Raw genomic sequence first — 22,776 nt, 5'->3', positions numbered from 1 at the left:
GTGTCTTGAAAAGATGGCAGTAAGAGGTAAAATTTGAAAGCTGCCAACACAGATGAGAATCCTGTAAATGTCAACAGCCCCAAATATGAAAATATAATAGAGCTCAGATCAGTGGTTTCAACTCAATAAACTGCAATGATAACTTTTAGACTGATCATAGTCCCTTAAAACTATGTAAAAGCCACTCAGCAGACTCACTTCCCTAAGTTTCTCCAGCCATTAAAGGCCTGATATGTGTTTCTTTAGCTAAGTCTACTTTTGTTTGCTTCTGAGTCAGGACCTTACTGTGTGTATGGTCCAGGCAAGCCTTGATCTCCTGATCCCTCTGCCTCAGATGCCTACATGTTGGGATCGTAACGATGAACCACCACATCTGGCTATGCTATCTCTTACATAATCCGCTGAATCCCACACAACAGACTCCAGAGCTACAGAACTGACAAAGGCATGCAAACACTTCTCAACTCACCGCTAAGCCCATCAACATGTTTTCACCCACTGTGATCTGAATTCTTAGTCCAAACAAAGCGTTCATTCCTTTGAGTTTGAGCTTGTTCATCAGTTGAGTGTGGACTTCATACTCCATAAACGGCAAGAGATTACTGATAGCTGTGGCATTGGCTTCTGCCTGGGCTTTCTTTTTTAGGCGACATAACCTACAAATGAAAATAATTCCGTCAGCCCACAGTGTTCCTGGTACCATCCTAAGAAATGTCCAGATGGGACTCTGGTTCCGCAGAAGACTTCTTTAGAATTTCCGATGTTTTGGGTCTGACCTCCAGCACCACTGAGAAAAAGAAAAGACTCCCTAGAAGCATTCTTAGTAAAACACTAGTCTCAAACAGATTTGCTCTACTATAATCTGCTGCTTTGCCATTACTGTCACTAAGAATGTCTTTACTGAAAGTAATAGTTCAATTACGCAGGAATTTAAAACCTCAGAATCTCTAGAAATAAAATGATTAATGACCAGAACCACTACACAGTCAAAAATCTTAGATTCTAATGCTGGAAAGATGGCTCAACAGTTAAGAACACTGTTCTAGAGAACTAGAGTTTAAGTCCGAGCACCCAATGGCAGTTCACAATCCTATCAAACTCCAGTCCTAAGGGATCTGATGCCCTCTTCTGGTCTCTGCAGGCACCAGGGGTGTGTGCACATGATGTGCACACATACAAGCAGGCATACACATAAAAGTTTTAAAAATCTTAGGTTCCATAACTGCGTGTGATAGAAGAAGAGCAGAGAGGAACGTTAGCTTAGGCACAAATGTTACTTGTGCACCCATTATGCAAGAGAAAGCCTTCAAAGGGACCACAGTTAGATCAACACAGCACTCATAAATAACAGTAATGACAGCCGGAAGACAGTGGTAAAAGCACTGTGCTCAGAAAACACTTGCGACATAAAAGTAAACACATTTCCAAACAAAAACAACATGCATTACCAACAGATCATCAAAAAATACTAAAGGAAATATACTTAGGGGGAGGGGGAAATAATCCCAGATGGGAACAGAAGACTGAATAGAATAAAAATATATTTTAGAACAGAACTCACCATAACTTTGGAATTAAATTGATGTGTAAAAGAGGACAATGTCAACAATTCCCTGGATAGGAATAGGTATTGTACACCAGGTTTATGACTCTGTACCTCACGGGGTCTTGGGGACACCAGACACAGTTTTCACAAACATACCTTGCCTGGATAAGACAACCTTTCCCAACAACCACTGCATCAGTGGGCAGGTCGATGGTTGTAAAGAGGACATCGGGGACTTTTTGTTTCCGGCAGTTGTAACAGTATGTGAGGTGAGCAGGAAATGGCATGTTCAGCTCATCATATGGTATATGGCAGAATCCGCAGCCCACAGGCAAGTTTTCTTCAATCCTAGGTAAATATATTTAAAAAATAAGACACTCTACTCAAGATTCAGAACCTGGTCATCCTTAGACAAAGAAAACTAGCACACGGGTGTCATGGAGCACTTCTAAAATACCTGTAACATCTACACAATATATACTACAGACACAGTATGTGTGCATAGACCCACACAGCTTATTCCAGAGCAGTGGGAATGCCGCTGCGACTGATAAATTGCTAACAACCATGAAGTCAGGGCTATTGCTACTCCTCTAAGAAAAAGCCATGTTATACTAATTCCGCTGATCATTTGCCATAACGTGACTGAGATGACTTCTGACACAAAAAACAGAGAATAGTCAGCAAGGATAGCATTTTCCTAATGGTTAATAAATAGAAACACATACACACCAAACAAACAAACAAAAATGCTTGGCTGCCTATGGAAACAGAATGATAAGATATTACTGAGGCCACCACGTGTTTTGGTTGCAGGACACATAGATACCAAGCTAGGACTGACCTGTAAACCTCCACCCACCCTGCTAACCAGCTCAGTGCTAAGTGATATACAGGTTCTGGAGGAAAAAGTGTGTTACCCAGCAGTGAACCCTGGGAGCTGCAACACCAGAATGTCAGGCAAATGTGCCCATTGGTGGAATAGCAGCATGACTACCGTAGGCAGCCTACTACTTCCTGATTGAATTTGAAGCCCACTCCACAGGCGAGAGCGCATACCTAGTACTAGTCAGGAGCCCATGGCTGGAGAGGCCATAGGTCCTACTGAGGAACCTACTGTTGTTTTGCAAAATGGGCATGGTATCAAACTGCCATTTATAGCCATAGACTAATACTGCTCTTAGCCTTGTTCAGAGAAGCTTCTATCTGCAGGGTGATGGTTAGTGCAAAGACTCTTATGTTGTAAAAGTGCCGAGAATAAGGGACTCAATGTCGAGTATTCAGCCCTAAATAAAACATCTGTATAACCCCAACTATGACCAGGGAACATTGCAAAAGAAAGCGTAGAAAGAATGTTAAGAACACAGCAGGATGGGGAGGAGTTCCGTGAGACACCGTCTTCTGTAGTTATCTACACAAGATCTGCACAAAGAGGGACCACTGACATCCACTGTGCATGGAGGAGGAGTGAGGCCCACTCCTGCTTGACAGGCTACTGACACATTGACAGTTAATGGCTGCTGAGGGACGGAGAATTTTCTTCAGTGGAGTGGTCATTAGTATGTTGTCTGTGCCCCAGTAAGTAACTTCCAACCCCTGTTCCTAGAAGCAACCCTAATTAAATTCAGTGGGTCACCAAAAAAAAAAAAAAAAAAAAAAAGACATGAAAGCAGAAGGGACCTGTTAGGGAGAAGAAGTGTTTCAGAGGAATCAGAGGGTGATGAGAGATGGTAATGGAGGACAAAAAACACCAAAATATACTAAATACAGATGTGAAATTACCAAAGAATAAAAAAATAAGAAATTATGGGAAAATTTTAACAACAAAAAGATATTTGAAAAAAAAAGTGAGAAAAAGGTATACACTAAGATTGCTTGTTTCGAGCAACTATTTTTACATTTCTGAAAAGCCAAAAGACCTACTTTATGACATACGTATCACAAAAGCTGACAAGGAGCACCCATGGCCACCCCACTCACTGCCAGCAGGTCACAAACAGTGTGACTCCACACCAGTTATCTAACCTCTTCTATAAAACTGGAATGAATACTTAGAAATATTATATGGGGTTTCCTTGGAAAATTAAGGAAGCTACAACTAAATATACCTACCCTACAAATGTAATGTCTGCTTGACAGATGGAAATGCAAGTCCATGTAGCCTGAATTGGCCTAGGATACCACACCAGCCTGCTAAGCCACAATCTGACCTCCTGTTTGAATTCACATTTATTTGAACTCAGGAGGATGACTTAAGTGAAACCATTTTTAATTAAGCACTCTGCATAGATTTGAATATCTACAGCAAAATCACCAGGCACAAAAATCAGAACAGTACAATTTATAAACATCCAAAACACAAAAAGTACAGAAAAAACTTTCTGAGTCCTGAAATGAAGGTAATCATTTTTCTTTCTACTCTCTGATAGTCTCCAAATTATGGCTAGTATGCATTAATAATTCCATGGTTGTGGAGGGGATCTGGCTAAAGTAATCAGCAGGTAAGAGCAGCTCCACCAAGTTTGGTTACCTGGGTTTGATCCCTGGAATTCACATGATAAAAGGAAAGAGCTCACATGTACACGTTGTCCTCTTGAGTACCACCCACATGTCATGGCATGTGTGCAACCACATCCCTTCCACATAAACATGTACAAATAACAGATGTTTTAAAAATATTTTATTAGAATTTGCTATACCCATCTAAACCCAGGACATTTTGGAAAACTTACTAAATTAGGTTTCTAAGACACCGTGGACATAGCTCAGTGACAAAGCACTTGCCGAACATGACAAAATCCTAAACTCAACCACCAGGGATCTTCTGCCTTACTCAGGAAAGCAATCAGATGGGACTGTCCCACAGGTGTGGCTGACAGCAGCCTGCCTAGCAATTACATGCCCTGGCTCACTCCTCAGCCCAGGAGCTACACTATGCAGCAGCAAATCACTCAGTAGTGGAAGTCCAATTCCTCAACAATGCCCCCTAGTTGAAGGTGCTAGAATAGACTGGCAAGCATCCACTCAAAAGCAGCTACCTAAGGTCCTCCTCTTTCCCAGGTTAGCATATAATTCTAAATTAATAGAATATATTAAATCTTGCAAAGTTATACTTAATTTGGAACTACAGGACTTTTATACTTTCTTCTTTAGTTTGTATAGTTGTTTCAAAACACAGTAGATGCCAATATTAAGATAATAAATCTAACATATTTACATATATTTATTTACATAGACATTGGATAGTTTCATCTGTTGATGAAAAAAATTTTTACATTTATGGATGTTAACAGTTTAAAGGTTACAATAATTAAGTAAGTTAAAAGTAAGCTAATCTCACCTAATACTTTCATTTTCCATTTCACATGTATTAAAGTCGTAAAGCAGCACAATATAGTACGTGCTTTGACTATTTTGTGAAAGAAGAATTTATGAAAATAAATTCTACTTGTGGTGATGAGACAAAAAGAAGACAATAAAGTAAAAGAAATTAAAAGGGTCCACTTGAATTCTTCTGCTGTTACTCCAAGGTGATATATAAGAAAGAATATTCTGGGATAGCTGTACACTGTGTGAGAATGTATTTCTGTGACTGGTGTAATAAAAGCTGAACAGCCAATAGCTAGTAAGAGGTCAGACAGACTTCGTGGAGAGAGAGGACTCTGAGAAGAAGAAGAGAAGAAACATGGAGAGAAAACAAGAGGCGCAAGATGGAGGAGAGGTAATGCCACATGACAGAACACAGATTAACATCATTGATGCGTTAATTCCAGCTATAGAAACTAAAGCTTTCCTACAAGAGGTCTCTGTGTAGTTATTTGCAGGCTGGCTACAATGGTAGAATCCTACACGGCTGTTACCAAGTGCCTGGTACTGGCTGCGACAGTCCCCAGCTACCTGCCAATGACACAGAAAAACCTCCTGCGCTCTAGATTTTAAAAAAATCAACCTCGCCCTTCTCTGTTTAGGAAAGCAAGCCATGACAACCTCTGTTCCAAAGAGCCCTCCACAGTGCCTTCCTGAAGAAACCGAGGGTTCAGTACAGCTGCCGTGCCAGATGCTGATAAAATACAGACTTCTTCACTGGAAGAGAGAGGGGAAAAAACACAGCAAGTCACATCAAATGCAGACGGCAAAACTACTGCAAATAAAAAGATAAATTAACAGTATAGCTTCCTGAAAGATTAAATAGTTCAAAATGTAAACTCAGTAACAAGCTACCAAACTGTATTATTCTAAATATCTATGACTATTTATTAATATTATTCTAAAAGTACAACTATAAAAATTATCTATAGTGCTACAGTTTAACCTGAATTAGAATCACAAAAGTATCTAAAATAGTATCCAAAATATACCAAATAATACAGACTGTATCTTTCATATATGACAGAAAACTTACTTTAAAAGTAATTCTTTTAAGTTCTTCATTACAAACTGCCTGTCTTAAAAGCAAAACTAATTAGACAATAACAGATGGAACTGCTGAACGGTATCACCCACAGCAAGTGAGACAGTAGCAGATGAGGAACGAGAGAGAGAGAGAGGAGAACAAGGAGAAAGTGTACAGATCAAGACAAAGACCAGACACATGAAGTCTGAGCACAGGGCACCAGGCTTTCAGGCAGACAGGCTGCGAGCACCTGAGGAACAGCCAGAGTTGAGGACAGCAGTGTGCATCGAAGAATTCCATCAATAACAGCAGGAAGGAGGGGATGGAACAGGAGAAAAAGTTAGTAAAGATGAAATTTAGATGCAGAGATATTTTGAGACAAGTAGCTTCTGGCACATGAATCCAGACTATGAAGGAAACTCAACAAACTTAGAGGTGCCTGTGCCCATGACACAGCTTTAAATTCACTACAACGTCTTCATTACACTTTGCACACGTGCATGCACGCTCCAGGACTCACACATGCCTCTCCTCTGCATTTGTGTCACCCATGTTACATCCCATGACTCTGAACAAGCACCAGTCATCACTGGCACTTCTAAATGACGGACACTCATATTCCACTTCCAGTAACATTCCCACCCTATTCCAGACTTGCAGTCTTCTGGGGTCCTGAACAATACAACTTACCATAGATGTCATACTTCTCCAATGGAATATAAATTTCATGGCAAAAAATCATGTCTTGAGCGTCAAATCCTTCAGGCATAGAAGCATATGGCACTAGACAAGGCAGGACTTCCTTACCGGCAAGCAAGGTGGAGCAGTTATCTAAGTTGGAAGCTAACAAGCGGGAAAGCTACTAGGAGGCTGGAGAGATGGCTTAGTAGCTAAGAGCATTTGTTACTCTCACAAAGGACCCAGGTGTAATTCCCAGCCCTCAAGGGTGGCTCACAACCACCTATAACTACAGTTCCAGGGCATCCAACAGGCACACACATGTTATACATACATGCATGCAGGCAGGCAAAACACTCCTACACATAAAGTAAAAGAAATAAATCTTTAAAAAAAATTCAATGGTAATAGAAAGATTCAAAGGTATAATACATGGCTTGAAACAGCAAAGAACACAACACAGTAAATACCATGGCAGTAATATTCATATTTACTGCAAGTTAATGGCCTTTCTCTGACAGTAATGATGAACACATGAATAGAGAATCTGGTAGTAAGAATTATGCAGAGTAGAGAAGTAAGACAGCACAGGGTCAAATGGCTCCTTAACTACCACAATTACCAACTTTCTAGAAGGCCATGAGGATGAGTGCTTGTAGGCTGAAGATGGATGCCCCAACAGTACAGAAGAACTTTGGGTGACTGTCCAGGCAGCGAGATGTCTCTATCAATTTTAGAGTTTTGGAAGTTGTTTATAATGCATTTCCTGTTTACTTAGGTAATATTATATCCTTTTGGAGTCTTTGATGGAGTTGAAGAATTTATAGTTATAGTTTTCCCTAGTTATGATAAAAGATAAAATAGATATAAATATGGTAACTGTAGTTTTTGTTTGATACCTATTTTGTTATATGTAATTTACTATGTTAAAGTTAAAGCCTTCCTTTCCTTTTTAAACAGAAATGGGGAAATGGTGTAGGAGGTCCTTCTGTTTACATGTTGCTTTCATTGGTTAATCAATAAAGAAACTGTTTGGGCAGAACTTAGGCAGAGAAGACAGAATTGAATTCTGGGAGGAAGAAAGGAGAGAGAACAAGCCGCCATTGAGCTGCCAGGTCAGACATGCTGAATCTTCCCCAGTAAGCCACGACCTCGTGGTGAACACAGATTAATAGAAATGGGTTAAATCAAGATGTGGGAGTTAGCCAATAGGAGGCTGGAGCTAATGGCCAAACCAGTATTTTAATTAATAGTTTCTGTGTGATTATTTCAGGTGGCCGGAACAAGGGGCCTCGCTCCCTGTAACAGATGAGGTTCAAGGATGATAAAATAACTAAAAGCAAAGAAGACTGTATGTGCCGAAACAACGGGGTCAGAACTGGACATGAAGGTGTAAATGCTAATGGTGGAAGAGCATTAGGTTCTAACCTGAAAGTAAACTTCATAGTTTGAAATGTTGTAGACGGTGTCAATGGATCGGCAAGTCCAAAACATACTCCAAAGTCAGTGGCAAGAGAAGACTAGTAACAAGAAAGCCCAATCCTAGCTGCAAGGAGGAAGAGAGCTGACAAGTGACCAGGGCAGAAGGACAGGCAGTGCAGGAAACCAGCAGCAGAGAGCACAGAAGGTCTTGCATAGCTCTTGGCCGGCCTGGAATTCACTATGTTGCCCAGGCTGGCCTTGAACTCCCTGAGACCTCTGCCTCCCAAGTGCTGCCTGAAGACTACCTAGAGACAGTTGGCAATTCCTTCACAAGACACCTAGAGCCCCACCAGATGCCCCAGTGGAAGGAAGTGCTACAGGATGAGGACGACTAGAGTGCCAGTATTACATACTCGTGTGACACTTCAAAGCTCAGAACACAGTTTGTATCCCCATCAGTTTCACAGACGAGCAGAGGCTCTGGAATTCACAGCGATCACGTGAGCAGGAGGCACCTGGAACCTGGTCTGATGGACTCAAGGTCCAGCTGGCCTCCCCACTGCTCCTCTTCTCTGACATGCATCGCATCGCTCCCAGTTCACAGGACCAGCCAATCACAGGGTAAGAAAATCCAAGCAGCCATTTACCAGATGCTGGTTGACTCGCTGTAGCCCACTACAGCATGGCAGCCTAAGGCTTTAGCGTGTGACTTTATCTCCTGTCTGATTTCTGCCCACCACGCATCTCGAGTTTCTGGTTCATCTGAAACATAAAGTTGAAGTCAGTTGACTACTCAGCAGCATATCATACGTTAACAGGAAATGTCTGCAGGCACCCTGACTCAGGGAGATGGAAGTACTGCCCCACGCTTTACACTTCCTGTCCATTAAAGTGCGCTGACAGTGAGTGAGGCAGACCACTCGGCTCTACCAGCTTTCCTACTTCAAGGGACACTTGCAGTGCATGTCTTTTAGTGTACGCCGTATGTTTTAACAGCTATAACTTTCGGTGGAGGTCTCAACCTTCCAGGTTCCAATCTGGTTTGTTGGTTTGACTGATTCGGGGGACAGGATCTCACATAGCTCAGGCTGGATTCAAACTCACATAGGGAGCTGAGGATAACCTTGATCTGATCCTTCTGCTTCTGTCTTCTGAACGCTAGGGTACAGGCATGTGCCAACACACCCAGGTCAGATTCTAAACTGAGAGGACACATTATGTCTCATCTCACTGAGTGAATAACTTATATGTCCTACGCATAAATTTGATTTAAATTTTGACTTCATATTCTACACTCACTACATTCCAAGTTCTACCCAAGGTAGATTGACCAATATTTATAAATGGTAAAAAAAAAAATTATTTGCCATTCTTTTATAAAGATGTAAGTCCTGGGCAAAATAACGGTATTAAAAGGACAAGCTAATCTAAAAAGAAAAAAATTGATAGGGATCAGAAAAAGAAAGAAAGTACATTTAAAAAGTTAACACAAATAATTTGGTTAATAAAGAAGGGAAAATTTAAACACACAATTTTAAACTCCATACATGGCCTGAAACTTCAAAAGCAGTTATGGTCATGGTGACCTATGCCTGAAGTCCTGGCTGCTTGAGAAGCTGAGCACATGAGTTTAAACCTGGCCTTCTCAAGAAGCTAGGATTCCTGCTTAGAGACTAGGGATAAGCTAAGTGGTAGAGGCAGAGATAGAGGCCCTGCATTCACTAACATCCCCTGTGATGGGGCAGTATGGATGAAGGAGGGGCCGCATGCTTTCCAATCATCTGCGTTTTGTGAGTGAACAATCACTGCAAGTGAAACTCACTCTCCATGGGCAAAGGGTTAGAAGCAAAAGTGGTGCTAACAACGAGCGGATCCTGACTTGGTTCTTTCTTGTGGTCAGTGCCCCTTTGGAAGGACTGTGGAAGTTCAACGCTAAAGGTTCACGCTAAGCTCTGACTGCATATGATTTACACAAAGGTGCTACTAGTATAGAAAACCAAGCAGACACCACTTTCTATTTTTACGCATAGTTAGATCAAATTCTTAGCAGAGGTCTTCAAAACAAATGAAGGGGAAGTCTACTCACTAATAAAGTAGAGAAGAAAGGAAGGACGGAAAGGTTAAGAAGCGTGCTAGAACTCACAGCCCTGGGATGATTATGTCTCCTCTGCACGGAGGGGACGAAGGAGAGGGGCAAATGTCAGCCAGCTCTTGATTTAGTCTGGGGTCTGAGACAGAGCTACCCTAAAACTTTCCTTCAGAGAGAGATAAAGAAGCGCAGACTTGAGGAAACTGGGGAAAGATAAAAGAACAAGATAAAGGAAAGAAGAAAGAGAACAGAAAGGCTACACTCCCATACTATGGACTGAGAAATACACAAACATTCAGGTGGTCTTTTGTACCTAAAGCTCACTACAAACTTGTTCTCACATTCTGGCAGAAATGCATACACTAAGAGTCCACAGTCACCACTCTAGCAAGACATGCACGCCTTTTCGGTATTCTCTTTGAGATGTGACTGGTCAAGTAGCCTCAAACTCACTATACTGATTAAGCTGCTGGAACTTGCTACAATCCTCCTGTCTCTGTCTCCCCAGTGTGAGGATTACAAGCGTGAGCCACCATGTCTGGCTGGACATGTATGCTGGTAATGTCAATTTAACATCCATGTCACCGCATCCTTTTCCAGAAGGAAATTATACTAGAGAACAAGCTATTCCCTATGTAGTGTTCTCATCTATCAAATTATCTATAGTTCTAAGAAAATAAGTATAACAAATAGAAATAATTTTGTCTAGAAAATAATTGTTTTGCTAAACACTGTATCAGGCAAGTCTAACTTTTCTCAAGCTCATTAATGGAATTTGCTATTTACTTTCTGAATCGGCCTAGAAGTGTAGAGTCCTTTCTAAGGTAATCATTGTACACCATGTTATAATGGTTTCCTCACAGTAGACCCACCTTATCTGTACCACAAGTAACACATGGTGGATTCCCTGTTTTTAAAAAAGGGTTTTATAGGCAGCAGTCTACATTCTAAGAATAATGAGGAAATGGAGGGAACTAATTATTTTAAACTTGAAAATTATTTATTAGAAATGCCCAGCATGTTCAAATGGAACAATCTTAACAGTTTCCTTGAGGTATTTGTAACTACGTAGAATACAGTTACGCACATCAGACTTACCTTAGTATAACATAAAACAACAGATAGTTGAACAAAGCCATGGAAGAAAAAGTGGCTGATTAAACCTTAAAGGGAGAGAGAGCGAGAGCGAGCTGGCTGAGCGCAAGTGCAGCATTCACACCCTTCAGGCAAGCTCACAAGCAGCCTTCATTTTAACACAGCCATACAAGTGCATGAGATGCCAGTACTGTACTTAGCAAAGTATTGACAAGTGGAAAAAGCTACTTATATGACATGGGCACCAAGGAAGCAAATGGCATGTGTCCACACTCTGGAAAATGTTAAATTTGGTTTGGGCTAAAGCAAAAGCTAAGGAACAAAGGGTTTGCGAAGCAGATTTGGCAAACAGGAGCCAGGAACAGTGATGTTTTTGCGCATGCTCGGGTCGGGTGACAGCATGGACTGAAAACTATGGCAGCTCACTGAAATGGTCACAGAAAGGAATGGCCCTGGAGTCTAGGTGAGAGCGAGGCAAGCACAGGAGGAGCACTTTGTCAGAGTCACTCCGGCAACCATGGCCACTGCACTGTACACAGGAGCAAGGGATCAAAGTTATACACTAATCAGTTTATTTACTATTTTAAAAGATTCTATTTATCTTTAAAGCCTGCACTACAATCATGGCAAAGATGTGCCACAGACTCAGAGTACTTATAATTAGTATGATCTTATTATCAATAAATAATCAGCTATATCACATTTAATCCCTGTAATGGACTTTTTTAAAGTTTAATTACTGCTAACTAAATTTTAATAGGAAACACACTATTAAACCTATTTATTTTATTCACTGTACCAAAGCATAAATCTAACATTCTATCATACTTTTATAAAAAGAACAGAGTCCAGCTTTAAAATGTCTGGCCATTATCCATGTAGTACCTGGGTGCAATGTTAGCCATTTTAGGAAAATATAGCTGAGATGTGAACTTATTTAACCAACATTCCAAAAGTAATAAGAAAATGATTTCCACATTCAATACCATATTCCTAGCATCTATACAATTATTTCTAATTTAAAAAATTAGGAAAAATTAAATCTTAACTATTATACAAATTACATTTCACACTATTTTTAAGATTTTTTTCCATGGGTCAAACTTTTTCTAGGTTATACAAATCTCTTAACATCTTTGCGCAGCTGCCATGCACTGAGTTTGCTTCAGCACACTGCTGGTCCTCAGGGATGCTGCACTGTGGCTGGCACTACAGCCCACTCTGCTCTACTGGCACTTTTCTAGAGCATGGTCACAGCTTGATATCTTGCCATCTCTTTGTTTCAGAAGTGTGGGTGGGACTACTCAAGATTAAAAGCCAATGTGTATCTCGGGAAGAAGAGATGGTCAGCTCAACAGAAAACGCCTGCACTAAACTCAGCCCTTCAGTGGTTTTAGGCAACTACACATCCATAATCAAGGTAAACCCGCTTCCCCAAAGTGCTAAAATCGGTTCTGTCTCAAGTTACTCAACATATTTTTGTTTGTTTGATGAAACATGGCTCAGCAAGTAGCCCAAACTAGCCTCAAACTCACAATCCTGCCTCAGCTTCAAATGGACCATGATTACTGAATATAAGCCATCATATCCAGCTCAACCGAACTTGAAAATGAATATGAGGAGATAAAGGTGTTGGGCTGGATGAAGCAAAGGCTGAACATGATCATCTCCCTGCTGAGGGATGCAGGGAAGCTGCACTCCCAAACATTGGAGTAACAGAAACCAAAGAGTTCAGGTTCAACAGAGTATACAGACTCAAACTGGGTAGACATTAGAACCAGAAAAAGATCCTCACTGCACTGGAAGTGGTAGGCTGGGTGAGAGAGAATATCTAAGCCTAGACGTCAGTCACTGTGGTAACTAACTGGCATACAAACCATACTGCATCTAACTGAATGATGCTCCTTTTCACAGCCAGACATATAATCCACTCTAACTGTCTATACATCATGTAACAGGACAGTCCTCATCTAAATTACTGGTGCACACAGCAAGCACGCCTTGCATGCTGCTGCTAAGACCTCCTGGCCTCAGCAGTTCCTGAAAACTGAGTACAATTGAAAATCAGAAGCTGTCTACAGCTCTCACCTCAACATCAATGCGCCGGAAAAGAACAGCTGAGACCCTCAGCAAAATTCGCACTCGCAGGGAGCCTGCCCAACTTCTAACTAATGACTTAGCTACCTTTCCACAACTAAGTAAACCAGCCATGAACAGGAGGGCAACCAGGGTGCAGATGCCGGGCTCCACTCATATGGGCATGCCACAAGCATTCACTGACAGTGTCAAGAGTGTTTAAGGTTGGTTAAAACAAACAAAATGAATGAACAAATTCAGGTGCTATTCCGTGCTATTTCCCTTCAACCAGCTGACTCGCATCTGTTTTGTTTTAGACTAGGTTTCTCTACACAGCCCTACTGTCCTGGAACTCACTCTGTAGACCAGGCTGGCCTCGAACTTACAGAGATCCGCCTGCCTCTGCCTCCTGAGTGCTGGGATTAAGGGAGTACACCACTACACTCACATTTTCATACAATTAAATGTTTTTTAAAGTAATAAACTTATTTTTCAAGTTTTTAACTGAATTTTTGCTCCCAAAATGAGCTTACTAAAAACATGAATGTGATTAACAAAAAGGCAGCATTTTTCTAATTTCAAACTAAAGCTTACCTTGTAACTCGTCTATGATGATCAAATTAAAAATAGGTATTAAGTCCTAAAATTCACAATTCATCTAAAAATATTCTTAAAACTTAAAATAAAATCTCAAAACCAAAAGCAGCAATCTCCTTTTAAACAACTGATTGTTCTTAATTCTGGACATAAGAAATCAATTCAAAAATCTTGTGTGAAGCTAGCACCTCCCCTTGCCTGAGAGCTGACAGACACCTGTTCTGCACACCACATGTACAAGCAAACCCTGCTGACATCATGCTTCAAGCACATCACCCAAGGTTAAGAGTGTAGGGTCCCGAAGCCAGGACACTTAGGCTGCGACTGTGACTCAGCTACCTTTTACTGGTCCCTTAAGAAAATACTGCCTCGCTTTGCTCACCCACAGAACAGGATAGTCTCCCTCAAAGATCTTTAAGACCAAATGATCTGCTACTGTAAAGCATTCAGATGGGGTCTGGCATGCCGCAAAATCCTCAAGCCTCTCCAGCTTGTCTCCAGGTCTGTGGAGAGGCAGTGTCTGTCAGGATGACCAAAAGACATGTTATCACAATCTCATTACCAGAATCTCCTGGCAGCCCTGCGTGTCATGTGAAGAGCAGTAATGGCTCCGCCTCCTTTCCAGCTGTTAACTTTCACCCTCCCCCTGTCCTGCTTTTCTCAAATTCTGTCTACAGAATAGAAGAATCGGGAAACAAAGGGTAACAACATACTAAGTTCTCAATTCATGAAAAGGGTTTGCTTCTTCCTAGAGCATAAAAATGTCCCATCACTGTGGCTAACATGGGACAAGATGGAGGCTAAGCCGGACCCTTTGTACTCTGAAGGGACTAGCAGAGCATCAGAGGAGCACAGGCTAAGACTGCCTCACAAATGCTGCAGGTTTACAACAGCACAGAGCATGCATTCAAATGGGGTTAAGTATCTTACTGCAAGAATTAGAACCCTCTGAAAACCTGATAGACAGCCTTCAAAGGTGAGCTTACAAATTAGCACAGCCCCCGACAGTTGGCCATGTCTGCTTCCGCTCTGTATACCACATGCCACAGTAACATACTTCATACTTTTCTATCATCTAAGAACACAGGTTTCATAAAGACAAGGTGACTGGCAATTTTTGTCCTCTAGTGCCTACCTACATAGTACAAAAAATATCCAATTCAGTCATGTGTCACTCAATGATAGAGACATGTGTTCTAAGAAATGCCACACTGGCCAGTGTTCACCACTGTGAAAACATCATGGCATGCAATGACACATGGAAGGCATCCAGTCCCAAGGCAATCTGATCTGATGGGACAGCTATGATGCATGATCATGACCAAAAAGTCACTATGCAGCAGCAAAACTGTAAAAGCTGCATGGCATATTCTCACCCCGAGCTAAGAAAGTCTAGTAACCAGCAAGTGGTTCTCACTCAGAACTCTCCTTTCTCCTGCTCTTGGATGACTATTATCAAACTGACTGGAGTCTCACATTATTTATGGTGTCAAAGAACTAAAGAAATAAAGGATGAACAATTTTAAATTAAAAACAATATCAACAATTGTTATTCTTACCAATGGGGTCAATTAATTGTTTGGGTGTTTTGTTTGTCTGCTTGTTGTTTTTTAACCCTTGTGTATGGGCGTTTGCCTGCACTTATGGCTGCATCATGTACATGCAAGTGAGCCATGGAGGCCAAAGAGGGTCCTGGATCCCCTGGAATTAGAGGTAGAGACAGCTGTGTGCTGCCATGTGAGTGCTGGGAATTGAGCATAGGTCCTGTGGAGGAGCAGCCGGTGTTCTTAACTACTGAGTTCAGGTCTAAGTGTGGTCAATTCGTGACATTTTGACATTATGGGATAGCAATAGCAAAATACTTCTGAATTACAGGGAACATACAAAAACTATGTGAATATATTTACCAAACATATCACATTTTCTTCAGAATTATGATTGTTTTTTCTAAACTAGTATCAAAATTAGCCTTATTTCTAAAGGTAACTACCCTAAGGCCTGGATCATAGGGTTGCACCATGGACATATTAAACTAAAGGTGTTATCTTTATACTCTAACTGCACTGTAAATCGTTTGGCTCATTCTTCTGAGAACAGTCTCACATCATAACGTAGGCTGGCCCTGGAACTACGTACACAGCCCAGTCTGCCGCCTCTCATCCCTCCACTCTCCACATGTGGCTCCATATCCACTTCTCTTCTACACACTTCCCATCTGACATTACTCAGTGATGGCAAGATATACCGCTTCTTCAACCATGTCTGTCCTTGCAAACTGCTGTTCTGTTTGCATGAAACAGTACCCTGTGCCCCAGAGATTTAATTTCTGCCCTTTCCTTTTATAAAACTTCTCTGTCATCTGACCAACAACTATCACACCTAAAAGCTGCTGTTCTGACAAGATTTCACTTCCTTAAGTTGTGATCGATATCATTTTTATGCACAACCTATTTTTCTAATTTTTGAAAGCTAACCATGTATTGGAATATATTCTTACTTTATAAAACAAATCTGATAGGGTATATTTCATTTTCTCACTAAAAAGAAATCAATCAATAAAACATAATCATTTTCATTTCACGGTAAAACCCTGTCTAGAAAACAGGGGTACCTTCCTTAAGAGTTATAAATTAGGATCTCTCTCCGTTTGCACAGGCTGACAAAGCCAGATCATGAATGTGACTCACGTGTTGCCAAATAATACCCATCAGAGCTTTTACCTTTGATGCCTGCGTACACAGAACACTGCAAGGAAAGCATCACCTAAAATGCTGAGTCCTTTGGTGCTTTTGCTTCACTATAAAATACACTGACACAAAGAACTTGAAAAATTCTTTAAATATCAGCTTTAGTACTTAATTAAAATAGTACCAAATTTTAATTCCAAAAATAATTTTAATATTTATATTAGTAAGAAAATATGCTTTTATCAAAAAAACTAATTGACATTACTAAAACACATCATCAGCTGTCAATTTTTCTTGTTTTTTTTAATTGCTACAGACTATATTCAAATTACTTATAAGAAAAGTTGGAATCTCATGTGGGAGGAGGAAAACTTGCAGATGTAAATCTCCCTAAAAATCCATACTGCTATGAAATTTTGGAACACTTCTAGCATTATAAATGAAAATGATAAGAGTCACATTTCCAGGTAATTTATAAAACAGTAAATATATTCTATTAAATCTAATCGTGCAGGTTAAACATGCTTTAAGGTTTATCAGCTGGCTATTTAATGTATTTAACAAATGCTGCTTGATGATAAAGCTAATGCCTGTATCACTTACCAGATATGAAAACAATGGCCAAAATGCACAAATAGAATTTAATTATATCCTGAAAGTTAGTCACATAAGCAAAGTTATTCATAATTTATAGTATGGTTTTTATTCACTTTAGCGCATATATTTTTATACTTGCATTTCTATGCAAATTACAAGTTGTAACATAACTATTACAGAATGCATCCACGTAACTGAATTGATCTATTTAATCTAGAACATCTCTAAAACCTCACTGAGCTGCCATAATTTCTGTCAGCATATGTAATACTGAATGACCAGTAAAATACCTGAATTGAAACTATTCCAGTCTAGCAGTTTGTAAGATCTTGTGTTACCCATAATTCCGACAAAAGCTGAGTTCAAAACAGCAAATTAGTTGATCAGTTTTAGGTGCAGAATAGTAGGAATAAAGAAAAACTACAAACAAGAACACAATTGACAGCAGCACTTGACAGGAACTGGAAGACAGACAGCAGAGTTAACAGGAAGTAGAGACAGGACAGGCAGGAGACTAGCTCCAGTGACCTGAATCAACTGTCTAGTCATTCGGTCACCTGGATGCTCGGGAACCACCCTGTTCTTCTGTTTATGCTTCCGCTTGTCTGGCATTTAACAAAGGACGATACTCAAAGAACTCAGAAGCCATCACCAAGAGAACTAGTAGCAATGTGTTTCTGTTTTGTTGTTGTTGATTTGTTTGTTTTTGTTTATTCAAGACAAGGTTTCTCTGTGCAACAGCTCTGGCTGTCCTGGAACTCACTACGTAGACCAGGCTGGCACTGAACTCACAGAGATCTGCCTGGCTGTGCCTTCCAAGTGCTGGAATTAAAGGAGTGTACCACCACCACCCTGCTGGGGCAATGGTTTTAAAATAAGACTGTTTCCCTTTTCCACTGAAAATGAAATTAAAATGTCTCACATTTACTAATTAAAAACTAACTGCAGGACATTGCATGCAGATACCAGCAAGCCCCAGTCTCTCCCGGCACAGCAGCTCATCCCACTCCAGCATCACTAGGACAGTCTAATCCAGATTTTCATCCCACTCCAGCATCACTAGGACAGTCTAATCCAGATTTTCATCCCACTCCAGCATCACTAGGACAGTCTAATCCAGATTTTCATCCCACTCCAGCATCACTAGGACAGTCTAATCCAGATTTTCATCAACTATTACCATCCAGCTTTTCTCAGCAAATTATGTCTTTTTTCCATAAAAATTACACAAGGGGCTTAGAGAAGCTGTTAGGTAAATGTTCCTTTTCAGTGCATAATATATACATAAAAGAATCCAAAGAGAGTTTATTTTAAATCAAAATAAGATATTGGGACCATCAGCATATACACTTGATAAGTTTTAAACCAAAAACAAGACAAACTAAAAATGTAACTCTGTAGCATCTCATAGTATTTAGGTACAGATACATGTACTTGAACTTTCGAGAATAGTTCACTAATAATAACGCAGGCTTCCCATGCATGAAGGACAGCCACTCTGAGAGGAGAGAAGTGGTGAGCTGTTGGCTACAGCACACACAACTCCTTCCGTGAGGACACTCTCCTGTACAGATGGTGAAGTGGCGGGTATGAGAACTCTCAAAAAGAAGATTTTGTAAAAGTAAGCTACATTTTAGATAATTATCATCATTTAAAGCTAATTTAAGTAAATTGTTTGGAAGCAACAAAATGAACGAAGACATCAATGGAATGCATTTCTACAACTGTATTACGTCATTGGTGCCACCTACAGAAAACTAGAATTCAGGTCACCTGCATGAATTTAATGTGCTACACGGCAGCAGGCAGACTGCCCTCTAAGAGCTTCAGGGTGTACAAACACCATAAGGAAAATGACATCTGACACTCCCAGAAAAATAAGAAATGGGGACAATAAATCCAAATTAGCCAAATACTGGCGCTGAGATGATGGATTTGCTCACTTTAGAGCTAAATAAACGTGACTAGCATTGCCTTTCTGAGGGCTCATTTGCAGCTAGAAGAATTCATTCTTATCTCAGGTAAAATCAAACCACAGAGCACTGATTAAACTCAATTGTAAAGAACAGCAATGCTCTGTCACACTCAGAAGTACTATCCACAATATTCCCACCCAATAACTGCAGAGCACTCTTTTCTTCTTTTCCTACATGTCACAAAGAAGTTGCTGGAAGTGATGAATTCATCTTCCAAAATATACAAACTATAGATATCAATACCGCTTCAGGTTTGCGGTGCTTCAGCAAATATCTGGGCATGAAATCTGACTGCTTAAGGAGCTGCTGTCATTGATGATGCTTGGTAGAGAGTAAGAAAGTCACCCAGGTATTTCTAATCCAAGGCCCTAACGGTGCCAGCACCTGGCTTCTGCCTTCTGCGTCATTCCATGCTGTACCTAAAAGACGCAAGCTACTGCTCTTTCTTGGTTGGCCGCACGGGCGAGTGAAAAACATTAACAACTTAGTGTAATGGCCGTGAAGGCCAAACAGTAAAACAGTTTATCTCCCTAAAGCAAATAGAAAGCTAACTCAAAAGTTAATCAGTGATCCCCTCAAAATGACACCTCATCAGAAATAAATCAAAATGTGTTCATTTATTATACATTAAAAATAACTAATATATACTCCTTAATTTACTCTTAATTACGATTACTGAAAATATCTCAAAATAACATGGGTCAGCTTATAATCTTTTTTCACTTCTCTTCAGGTTAAATTTGCTTTCAATATTCATAAAAATCCATTTTTACAATTACAACTTAATCCAAAGTAGTAAAATCAAGCATATTGGAAGACATACCAGGATTGTGGATCCGATCTAACAGCTTCACAGAGCGTGCACTAACAACACCACCGACGTGCACGAGGAGTCCGGGAGGGAAGGCCGTCAAGGTGAGGAAGGGGAATTCCTGGTGAAGACAAGGACCAGGACAGAGATGACCGGATGGAGAGTGGCAGGCTCTGCTCATGCAGATCCTCGCCCAGGAAATGCATGGCCTGAGATAAATACACTACACCTGCTTTTTCATTAAAACGTCCCAGACACTCATGTTCCAAATCTGTTTCCTACATCCGCAGTAGCATTCAGAATCCAGCTGCCTTATCAATTCTGACCGGAGGGAAATGTTCAGGAGTTCCCAGCTGAGCTACTTAGAACACACTCTTCTCTCTTCTTAAGCTCCTACTCAAACACCATTTCCCAATGGCGCAGGGCTGGACAGCCTGGCAACCCATATGCACTTCTCAGTAATGACGTCTCTCACATACAGGCAACCCGGGCTGTTGGCAAATACTCCCAAGGCCAGCGCCCAACAAGAGACCTAGAAAAGGGGAGTTTGAGACATGAAGTGAAAGGACAGGCTGTGTGGAAAGTGAGAGCCAATCGCTGTGTGGCCAGATGCAAACAGACCACACACTGTATGCTAAGCAGAAGAAAGAAGTCAGACAGTAAAGTCAGGGAAGTAGCACAGTCCTGCAAGCCTTCCAAGCCGTGGTTCCCCTTCTGCCATAAGGATGACAAGAAAAATTCAAAAGAAAACTGAAGATAGGGACTCACTGAGAGAGCGCCAGCCCGAGAGGGAAGTCTGTGGTTGCCAAAACATGGGCCATGTGCCAGTGTGGGAAAAGTGGATGCAAGAAGAGGTGCCGGCTGCCTGGCCTGCCTGGCTGTGAGTGAGTGAACTTCCCTTAACCAGAGTCACCCATCAACAGCCTGACCACTTTCAACATAGGAAGAGCTAGAAAACAGCCAGACAGAGCCCTCGAAAGTCTGCAACTACTAAGGTTCATGCACTGTATTCCCACGGCATCTCTGTAGAAGATGCTCACACTGGTAGAAAGTAGCTAAGATCTAAGACACTCATCATTCCAAAGTTCATCATCGTCAAATTTTCTAGGCCACAGCAGACAAAATGCAATAAACAAAAGGAAAGTGCTACTATTAAAAAGCAGGCACATACAAAAGCAGCAAGATGGCTGACCGGCTGCTTGAAGCATGGATACAAGGCTGCTGAAGCACAGTGCAGAAGGCAGAGCAACTTGCAATTCTCAGCACAGAGGAATAGTCCTGCATACCTCAGGATGCATAAATGTAAAAAATGCACAAAGGAGTATGCATAGACATAGACACATTAAAATCCATTCAAAACTTAGAAGTAATCTTCACTTTAATAATGGCAAGAACTGGTATACTGTCTAAGAAAAGTAAAAAAACAATCCATAGAATTGTTTTTGTTTGACCTAGACGGAAATATGGAAGAGAACAGTAGGAAAAACATGGTTAAAATTCTATAATAAATGTTATCAAAAATTGTATCTTTATTTCCACCTGAATTTTTATACTTTTGATTTGAAATCAGACACATGTAAATGGCTAACGTTATTAAAATGCAGTTAGCTGGGTCCATGGAATTTCCCAGGTTTTTTTTTTTCAATATTAAATTTCAACTTAAATTTTAAAAGGTCCTTAAAATATCTCAGTTCTATGATGATCCAAAAAAAAATAAAATGTACACTTATCCTTTATAAATCCATCTTTTAAATATTAAAACAAGAATCACTGTGAGAAAAAAAATGTTTGTAAGCTATATGAAAAACAGGACTTCCAGGCCTGAGGCAGTAAGGCAGTATAGAGTCTGCCTAACTTTGTGCAGGGCCCAAGGTGCGATCATTTATAACAGATGGAGAGATGGGCTGGAGGAGGGGAAGTGGGGGAAACAAGAGGGAGAAGAGGGGAGGCGGGAAAGCAGATTAGGAGACTTGATAAAGGAATGAGTAGAATGTATCAAACTGAAGCAAGTCAGAGCAGAAAGATAACCAGCAATGCTGCGGAGGTGAAGACTTGCTCTGCTGATGGAGCCTCCCTTACACCCCGTCCATCTAGCCAGCACTGATTCCTCCCTTACACCCCGTCCATCTAGCCAGCACTGATTCCTCCCTTACACCCCGTCCATCTAGCCAGCACTGATTCCTCTCTTACACCCCGTCCATCTAGCCAGCACTGATTCCTCTCTTACACCCCGTCCATCTAGCCAGCACTGATTCCTCTCTTACACCCAAGTCCATCTAGCCAGCACTGATTCCTCCCTTACACCCCGTCCATCTAGCCAGCACTGATTCCTCTTACACACCCAAGTCCATCTAGCCAGCACTGATTTCCTCTAAAATACAAGACTTAATCTACAATAAGCAAACACTTGTAAATTATTTGGGCTGACGTCCATCTGAAAAGAATGCTCCAATCAAAAAAATTGCTGCTGTTACTGTCCGCGGTAAGCACAGCATCTCCACATCACCAAGACTGCTGGCATATGCGTACACATGCCAGGGCTGTGTTAAATGCAAATGACTTTCAAATGAAACTGACTTTCAAATCTGTGCCACATGCAAGAGAGGTGCTACTGTACTCAACATTTTAGAAAGCCAAGGAGGGCAGGGCCTTCTATTCCTATACTCCTTAGCAATAAACTTTACCACCTACATTTGTTCTTATTTCTCATCCAGTGTCATTCAGAACTTGGTTTAATGTACAGTCTGTGCATCACACCTGTTGAATTTATAGTTGCTCTTTTTCCTCATTGTCAAAGGTAGCTTCCCCA

At 40.9% G+C, this 22,776-nt stretch overlaps 1 protein-coding gene across 27 annotated transcripts in view; it reads right to left on the bottom strand.

The window, feature by feature from the left end:
* C2cd5 (C2 calcium dependent domain containing 5) overlaps positions 1-22,776 on the bottom strand; it is a 97,543-nt gene that overhangs the window by 31,950 nt on the left and 42,817 nt on the right. For 15 of the 27 annotated variants that reach the window (XM_075982341.1, XM_075982327.1, XM_075982337.1 and 12 more), the window contains 6 exons: positions 19,980-20,088; positions 17,471-17,536; positions 8,687-8,801; positions 5,534-5,629; positions 1,703-1,894; positions 470-656 (listed from right to left, as the gene is read on the bottom strand). In XM_075982341.1, coding sequence (XP_075838456.1) covers positions 470-656; positions 1,703-1,894; positions 5,534-5,629; positions 8,687-8,801; positions 17,471-17,536; positions 19,980-20,088 — 765 coding nt within the window. The remainder of the gene's footprint in view (positions 1-469; positions 657-1,702; positions 1,895-5,533; positions 5,630-8,686; positions 8,802-17,470; positions 17,537-19,979; positions 20,089-22,776) is intronic. The other 12 variants (XM_075982333.1, XM_075982344.1, XM_075982336.1 and 9 more) reach the window with 1 other exon arrangement.

This window comes from Microtus pennsylvanicus, chromosome 8, assembly GCF_037038515.1.
Source record: "Microtus pennsylvanicus isolate mMicPen1 chromosome 8, mMicPen1.hap1, whole genome shotgun sequence".
Classification (NCBI taxonomy): domain Eukaryota; kingdom Metazoa; phylum Chordata; class Mammalia; order Rodentia; family Cricetidae; genus Microtus; species Microtus pennsylvanicus.
Note: the sequence above shows the minus strand (reverse complement) of the source record. Positions and strands in the feature narration are given on the sequence as shown.